This window comes from Nanorana parkeri, unplaced genomic scaffold (assembly GCF_000935625.1).
Source record: "Nanorana parkeri isolate BGI_ZX_2015 unplaced genomic scaffold, ASM93562v1 scaffold70, whole genome shotgun sequence".
Classification (NCBI taxonomy): Eukaryota; Metazoa; Chordata; class Amphibia; order Anura; family Dicroglossidae; genus Nanorana; species Nanorana parkeri.
In genome coordinates this window covers 579,797-588,875 of record NW_017306338.1, presented here as the reverse complement: position 1 = coordinate 588,875, position 9,079 = coordinate 579,797, and the positions used below count along the sequence as shown (strand labels likewise).

Genomic DNA, 9,079 nt, shown 5'->3' with positions numbered 1-9,079 from the left:
CCCAGCTTATATAAATTTTCCTGGCTCTCCTCATGTCGGCCTACTGTGACTTCCAGGAGAGCACTGTGGCTTCGCCAGTGGGCAGCAGATTCAGCCTCCAACCAAAGTTTATGTTGTTTGGAAAAACCCTGGAAGAAGTTATCAAGCAGGTATCAGGGGACAAGTCAGGGCTGATGCCCCAAGATCGTCTAAGGCAACGGCAGAGTTTTTGGCCCAAAAGAGGCTCACAGGATAGACCTGGAGAGGCAAGATCATATAGGCCATAAAGGTCCATAAGGACATTTTTTCATCCAATGTGGAAATAAGCCCACTCATCCTTTGTTAAAATAGCCAAGGGCAGATCGGGGGCTCCAAACAGGCTCATTGCTGAGCCTGATGAAGGGGACCCTGCATGGCCCCCGAAAGCACTTGTCTGATGGACATGTTTGTTCAATAAATGGATACTTGGTTATTCTGAACAGATATTTGGTGTTCTGGTGGCATCCATTCACACCTTTTACAGATAGCAGCGCAAATTTTCAGCTAGGCAGAATCGAATCTCCAAGATCTAACCATACGTTACCTTCCAGGCTCAGACAATTAGGAAGCGGACAAACTAAGTCGAGACTTTGTCAACCACGAGTGGTCTTTGAAGATTCGTTATGATTACAATCTTTAGCCAAATGGGGGACACCGGAAGTTGACCTGATGGTGACAGCCTAGAACGCCAGGGTGTCGGTGTTCTACTCCTGGTATTATGATGCAGTAGCCCAGGGCCAGGATGCGCTAATACAATGATGGACGTAATACAAAGTCTGGACGTGGTACTTCAAAAGCAAGGGCTGTGAAGGACTGCACAGAATAACTGCAATCCAAGAGACAAAGCTTCAGCAGCAAGGTAGAGAAAAGCCTTGACTGAAGAAAAAAAAAAGCAATTGCAAAAGATAAGAAAATGCTTTTCTATAGTAACCTAGGGGGAGGCTTTTTATTTTTGTCTGCATCCCTGTTGCAGATTTGTCCCCAGTTCCTGTCTGGTGAAACTACTTTCAGCAAAAATGGAAGTGAAGATAAAATCTGCAACGGAGCCCCAGATAGCAGTAAAAACTGGACAGAAGTTCTAATCCTTCCCCACTCTATCCAAAATAGGTTTTTGGCTTGAAAAAAATACCAAATCTGAACTGAAACTTGTTTACTATACTTTTATAAGTGCTTTAGCGATACATTGTTTGAAAGTCTATAATTCCAATATCTAGCGATGATAAAAATTCCTCATGCAGCTGTATTCTGAAAATGTCACTGTATCTCAGACAAGCATTGTTCTAGAGCTGCCATTCCATAAATATTGGCCTTCTCCAACCCTTCCTGCTGCAGGATGACTTCTCTGCAAGAGACGTTGCTCCGAGCCAGTTCAGTGAAAAGGGCCTGCAGCACAGTCACAACGTCAAAGTCGATAGACTCTGGTGAAACCTGGCCCAAAAGAGATAGCACACTGTGCAACCAGCCAGACTCTAGTACTAATGAGGACAACCAGGGCAACAGAGGAATGCAGGCAGAGAATGCTTGTACTCCAAGGAACCACAGTTCAGATATGTCTGCCCAGACATTAGAATATTCATCACAAAGCATCATGTGATGTTTTCCTGTGTCAGTGTCGTCGAATGCAACATGAGAACGGCTTAAAAACTGAATGACAGCCTTGAAGAAATCCCTGGACACGTCTTCCTGCAAAACTGGAGAGAGAAACATCGTTAAAGCTTATTCTTATTAACATTATTATTATATTTATTCTGCCATATTTTCTTAAATAACTTATGAATAAAACTTTTTGACTTATGAAGAATACAGTTTGTTGAATTTAGATGAATGGCTAAATGAGTTTCAATAAATTTGGTTTTATCCTTACCCAAATCATGCTAACAGAAAGACACAAGCTACCCAAAGTAAGAACACACAAACAAGTGCACTCATTCATGTCTTTATTAAATACATTGCTTAACAAAAAAAATAAAAATATAGCCCGGGCATTAACAACAACAAAAAAACAAAACAAAAAAACACCACAAAAACCTTGTATTTAACAAGGTAAAAACCCTTGTTTGGAAGAAAGGTCTCCCACCCGTTGCAAAATTGCTTCAGGTACTATGTGGCTCGATATGGTTCAGAAGGGCATACTCACTGCCCCCCCCGACTGCATGCTTGGATATGGGTCTTTTATGAATGTTTAGAGATACCCCATGCTGTCTCTAAAAGAACCAGCACACCATAAAAAAAAAAAAATGGGACAAATGGTGTGGGGTCTCCCTCGAGATTTATCAAAGACCCTTTTTTCCAGGCATGCAGCCCGGGTGGCCAGGGAAGGGACAGAACAGCAAGCGACAACACCCACCATAACAAAAAATAAAAAAACCTCACAAATGACTGATGCCTACTGGCTTCTGTTTGAAAACAAACAAGCAGGTGAGGATTCTAAGTGAAATCAACCAAATATGTTCATGACCATATTTGATCAAATGACATCACCCAGGATTCCTACTGGCTTGTTTACATACAGAAGCGGTTGGGGATTTGTCATCTGAAGCAACATAACTGACAGAGGTTCAGGTGGACAAGGATGGGTTCGTGTTGAACTCATGTTCAGTCCGAGCCCAAAGCTGTTGTATTACCAGCTGTATTTAAAATTAAGTCCTAATCTCTCCAAATGAGTTCCAAACACCTCATATCCAAAATCCAATGTGCACAAAGTCAGTGACTCGGACTATCATACCATATTTTCAATGCAATGGAAATTTATACATATAGCAGCTACTTCCAGTCCAAATCAACGAAAGAAAAAAAACAAAACTAAAAGAAAATACTGTATATGGGACAGCGCGATCCCATAGATTTTCTTTTAATCTTTCCAACTGTAATTGTATTGCAATCTTTCCAAAATTGAAATATAAGAGGTAGACATATTTATTACATATTATAAGCGGTTCTTTTTAGTGCCTGAACCTTTATAGTCAGTGTCTACTTATTTTCTAGTCATGTAGGAATACTGGCTCCTTAATGGCTCATACCAAATATTACATTTCAGTGGGAAAAAACTTTAATGCATATTTTAACTGGTGGATTGTTCTATGGTAATGACCATTTATTTCCCCTGTACAGGCTAAAACAACAAATCTGATGTACTGTATTACTTCTATTGTTGGGCATGCAGTTGCCTGCAAGCCTACATTCATGCTAATCTACTGTATCATTACTGGGCTTGACCAATCCTCATTTCATCCAGTAACGGTTTGAAAAACTAAAGAACAAGAGAAGAAATGTGCCCTAGTAAATAAACTTACCTGGAGTTTCAGCTAATAACCGGCTTATCATCAGCCCCAAAGTAGAAATATTTGCTACCAGCGTCATGTTTCCTTCGTTTTTTAACAGAGCAGGAAGAGACTGGATCAGAAGCTTCAACAAAGTCACAAAGCAGCTTTCCTGGCTATTTTAGGAGATGAAAAATCAATAGCAATAAAAATAAATAAATATTCTTTTAAAAAACACACACATCTATAAAAAAACAATGATGCTGGATAGTCCAGGGATGGCTCTCAGGGTAGGATTCCTGATGGTGATAAAAGTGGACCATACTTGTGTAATGCGTCTCCAGCGAAAGCCCATGTGAAAAGCACAACTGGAAGCCAGATTTCACCAGGACCTTAAGTGTATTTTTACTTTTAAAGTCACATTTGAGAAACCCCCACTAGAGTATACTCACAAAGCATACTTTAAAAATAATGTAAAAAATCGTTTATAATAACTTGCAATGTGCATTTAAGAGACAGAGGGCTGAGATCACTTATTCTTACCTTTCAGATGTTTCCTTTGCTCATATTGCAGGCTACTCTGAGCAGTTTGAAAATGAAAGTAGGAGGGACAGACCAGGCTTCTTCTCATTAACATACCATGCCTCAAAGTCTGTAACTCCTTTGTTACACTAGGCAGTGTTCAGATCTAGTTTATAATTGATAATAAAATCTGCCAGCACAGTACAGAATGTCATACATCACTTCCTGTTCATTCATGATTGGGTACATAGTAATAACTTACTATGTGCGACATTTATGAATGAACGGGAGCACTCAGTACAGAGGCTTCCTGTCCATTCATAACTGGGGAGGGTACTATGCCTCCTCAGTTTGTGAATGAACAGGAAGCCTCTGTGAGTTAGCACATTCAACATTTTAAAGGTAAGCTGCAATTTTTCAATGTAATGTAGTTATGCTATACCATTGGGAACAAATCCAAGTAGGTGTTAGCCCAATTTAGCTGCAAAAGTGCCAAATGGATTAACAAGCATATAATTAAAGAAGAACTCTGGACAGAAGAAAACATAACCCTTGCAGTGGAACTACCTCCGCATTGCAAGGGTTAAGTGCTCATTTTGGTCTAGGGTCTAAAATAAAAGCTAAACTTAGGAAAGAAGCTGAATGGTTACTATAGACCACTGCTTCAGATTGTTTGCTCCAGCTTTGATAAATTCTGCCCAATTACTAAACCTTTGAACAGTTATAAACAGATATTAAAAATAATCTGTAACAAAATAAAGTAAAGCTGCAGAATAACATGGAAAAATCCTAAAATCACTTACGTATGGAAACAATAACAGATTTTTATAAGTTCATATAAAAACAACACTACAAACAATAATTAAAATAATAATACTGCATCCAAAACGTACCCAACAAGTGTTGGCTCGGTCACCACTAAGTTGAGGAAGACCCCACAGCAGCTTTGCATACTCAGTTCTGCCTCACGTCTTGTTTCTGCTGGCAAATCATCCTTGAATGAAAACACCTCCCACTGCTGTCTGTAGTAGTCACAGAGCAATGCAGGGACCCCTTCAGAGATCAGTATCCTTCGCGGTGCTTCTTCTGCACTTAGATGGCACATAGCAGGAAGCAGGAATCTGGCAAGTAAGCCAAAATGGCAATTAGTAGTAGGATATACAAGAACAAGAGGAAAAAAAAAATCAATAAAAAAAAAAAAAAATCACATACTTCAGTTAATAGGCCATATGAAGTATACATATATGCTGTCCAGGCACTGAGATTAGGGGGTCAACCGATATAATTTTTTCAGAACCGATACCCATCACGGGCCACCTTTCAGGCCGATAACCGATATATCAGGTGCCAATATTTGGTTTGCATCTGGTTGTGAAATCTTGCTGCTGGCCGATGAACACATAGCCCAATGTCCAGGCTATGTGTTTATAGGCTGGTGGCAAGATTCCACAGCTGGCAGCTTAATGTAAACAGCAGGCAGTGGGCCTGATATCGGCCGACCCCTACTAGTGATGGGAGTGAAGGGGAGCCTTTGCAGATGAATGGGGCAGCGGGGGTGACCACGGGGGTCCCCTTCGCTGTGGGCACTTATCAGTAATATCTGTAAATTTAAGTCCGGTACCAATAATAAAAAAATTTGTAAATGTCGGTTCCGATTATTGGTAGATCTCATAATTGGTCGACCCCTAATTGAGAAAGTAGGGTGATGCCTAGTATACTACCTACACTGGCAGAAGAAGACTGTCAATTTCCAGCACAGTAGGAAATCCAACTCTCAAGATCATTTATGAACAAACCCATACTACTGCCCAATTGTCAAAAGCAATTCTCCAGAAAGCTGTAACTCTAGCATAGACAAGTGACCGGAAAGTAGCAGTGCAAAATGGGTTTGAAGATGTATGTCAATTTAGCTACCCTTTCAAAAACATTCTAAGAAAGCAAACCAAACATTTGTCATAAGATTTGTAACCCCTGGCTGCAATGAATCAAGACAAAAACACTTGATAAAGATTTTTAATTACAAAAAGTTGACAAAACGTTTTGCATGCACACAGATATCTCATACCTGATGGCATCTCCTGGCCATACTGCTCCCCAGTTGCTGCACAGTAATGCCACCTGAGACACTTCCTTAGGTTGAGCTCTACAGGTAGCACCCAGATGATACAAAGTCCTCATATAATGTATCAGGGAAGGAAGAAGCTGAATGACCTCTTGCTTGAGACAGTAGGTTTCCTCTGCCAGCCATGCTCCTAGTAATCTTACAGAAGCCAGCACAAATGGATCCTCATGTTTCCCCAACCCAACCTAAAAGAGTCAATGGGAAGCTTAAATGGAGCAAATGGTAAACATGTCATCATAAAAAAATTGTGAAAAAAGTAAAGATTAACCACAATCTACTTCTAAGCTCCGTAGTGTTTAATGTCTAACTCTTTACAGTTCGTGAAAAAAACATGTATAGCTATTATGCCTATGAAGAGAATGTATTAGATCAATTCAAAAAAGAAAATCACATCATTTTGCATCTCAACTCTCTTAGGCCTCATTCAGACGGGGGATAAGGGTCCGTGTATGCCCGTAAATGTGCCGATTTCGGGAGAGACAGGTGCTACGTGTAATTGCACGCAGCAGCCGGTTCTTCCCTACGGGAGGACGCTGTGGGTGTACGCTGTCATCCACACACCCGAACTTGCACATCTGTGCAGGTCCGGGTGTCCGCACTAGGACGCAGGCAGTGTACGCCCCATTTGAATGAGGCCTTAAAGTGAATGTAAACCAATGAACTTCTCTTTGTTGTCCACGTTTGGTCTGCTAAATATACCATTAAAAGCATTTTATATCTGTTTGAAAAGTGCAAAAAAAAAATCTGTTGATCCAGCCAGAAATCCAGTGAGCTGACAACACAGGCTCTACTGTACTGAAATCCCAAGAAGCAATATCAGCTCTGCCTAGGTTACCATCATTGAACTGCAGAATACCTCCCCCCATGTTATGTGGGTATGTAGACAGGGATATGTTCTATTGTTCAAATTAGGAAGTGGCCTAGGGTGCTAATGTTGCTCTTCTGTAGATACAGTAAAGTGAGTGAGCATTGTTACCCTTGGACCAAAGTCTGTTACTGTCAGGATCATCAAGTAAATATAAAGGGATAAAAGTCTTTAAAAGAAAAAACTGTAGCCACTATATCTCAGGGCCTGTAAGCCACAATATTTTATTTTTGTGCTTAGGCTTAGATATGCTTAAGGGCTAAGGATAGAACTACAGTTACAATTTTTAGTAACTGTAGTTACTAACTACTGAAAATCGATCGGTCCAATCAACCACTTAACACATAGAAAAAATGGCTCCCTATGGAGTAAGCTACAGACGTATATAGAATCACACAATGATCTACTATATGCTACACGCCATGTGTAGTTTACACCATAGCATTAATGTGTTTCATCAGTTTGGTGATTTATCGCTACCCTTAGCAATTATTCATTGGCACTTTTAGTAGTGCAACCAATGTAGTCATCCATGTAGTTCGAGCTTACTGCTATAAAGGAGAATATTAAAGTTACAAAGTACTGCTCTCCTGAGAATAAAAGAGATCAGTTATTACGGCCTTGATTTTTTTTTTAAAGACTATACATAGTTAATGACACCATAGAATACCTGCTGTAAGTAGTACATCACTGCTCCACAGGCCTCTTGTATAACTTGAAGAAGCTGCAACTTCTGGTCCTCTTTAAGCATGGGACATACCTCTTCTTTTGCACACTCTTGAATGCCCATCTCTACCAGGGAGTAACAAGCTGTTGTAATGGCTTGACTGGAACTGAGTGGATTAGGATCCTCCAGTGCCATCCTGATCTCAACACAAGCCAAATTTACCAGTAAACAGAAAAATTTGCCCTTCTCGTTTCCTTCAGTGCAAATCCAGGAGGATCCATAAACTTGAGACAGGCAAGCTCCAAGCTTTAATGCCGGGTCTCTCTGGGAAGCAATAAGCTTATTTCGAAGAACTTTAAATAAACCCCTACAAAGATTATTTAAGCAGTCTTTACCCCAAGAAGTCTCAGTCAAAATGGGTGAAGGAGGTAGAAACACAGGAAGAATGTCTGCTAGGTGGAATTTACGACTGTCCTCTTCTTTACTGAATTCTTCACTCAGCCTAACCAATAGGAGTTGAAGTTCTCTTCGACCCTTCTTCCAGGATTTCTCTGGCATAGAGGTGAGCAAAGTGGTTAGAATTCTAAGAGCATGTTCCCAACCATGACAGCGGTTCAAATAAGCTTGACATAAAGAAGATATGGTGCCACCAGATACCAAGTGTTTGATCCCCCCAGGAGCAGCCATGATACCCATGAAACACTGATAGGCATCCTCTGCCATGGAAGACTCATTTTTGTTTTCTGGTTGGCTTGGTGCACTTACAGTTTCATTGAGAATTGGAATTTTATTAAGAACTTGAAGATGGCTGGCCAGAGATGGGTCAGTGCAAAAACAAGCCAACAAGGTTAAGCCAAGACTTCGAAGCAAGTACTCAGGACACCCATCAGATGAAGATTTCGAGAAAAGAAGCCGGTTTGGGAAGGAGAAACCAACTGCATCGAAAATTCTGCGCCTAGTTTCATCATCCAGATCTGAAGCTTGGGCACATTTTGTCACCTAGAAGATACAGAAGCATTCAATTAATAATGCGATACAGAGCAGTAAATACCCATCTTCTAAATTAAGATAATGACATTGGGCAACGATCCATCAGTTGAAAGATCACAGTGCCTGACATTTATATACTGTACATATATAGGAAACAGTAAGTTGAATTAGGCCCTCTGCCATCACAATCTAAAACCAAATGGCATTTTGGTTAAAAATTGTAATAGAGAACATCCCTTAGAATACAGTCCAAAAGCAATTTTGACATTATATTATACAATGTGTTATTCTGAAGTTGTTTTCAGTTCTTTTACATCTCTATTAGGTCTTACCAGTAGTAGTGCAGCAAACTGCTCACTGTCATTCTTTGCTGCTTTAAGAATTCCCAAACATCTTTCCAAGGCAGAGGAAAGGTTTTCATCTGTGGAGGGTTCTGATCTTGTAGTCATTATGCAAAAAAAACCTGGAAGTATAGAAAGTGAAACGTAAAATTTCATACTCAACAAACCAAAGGTTTTTCCACTTTAGAACATAAACCATTTTTTTGTGTTACTATTAACATTTTAAAGGAGAACTAGGGGGTAGACCCCCCCCCCCCCCCAGCTTGACCTCCTCTACCCCCCCCGGTGCGACCA

The 9,079-nt window shown here is 40.3% G+C and overlaps 1 protein-coding gene across 1 annotated transcript in view; it reads right to left on the bottom strand.

The window, feature by feature from the left end:
- Positions 1-1,272: 1,272 nt before the first annotated feature.
- NCDN (neurochondrin) overlaps positions 1,273-9,079 on the bottom strand; it is a 14,289-nt gene continuing 6,482 nt past the window's right edge. Inside the window, exons 2-7 of the mRNA XM_018576555.1 lie at positions 8,777-8,902; positions 7,458-8,453; positions 5,866-6,107; positions 4,694-4,921; positions 3,312-3,454; positions 1,273-1,709 (exon numbers count right to left, since the gene is read on the bottom strand). Of these exons, the coding sequence (XP_018432057.1) occupies positions 1,273-1,709; positions 3,312-3,454; positions 4,694-4,921; positions 5,866-6,107; positions 7,458-8,453; positions 8,777-8,893 (2,163 nt within the window). The 5' untranslated portion in view covers positions 8,894-8,902. The remainder of the gene's footprint in view (positions 1,710-3,311; positions 3,455-4,693; positions 4,922-5,865; positions 6,108-7,457; positions 8,454-8,776; positions 8,903-9,079) is intronic.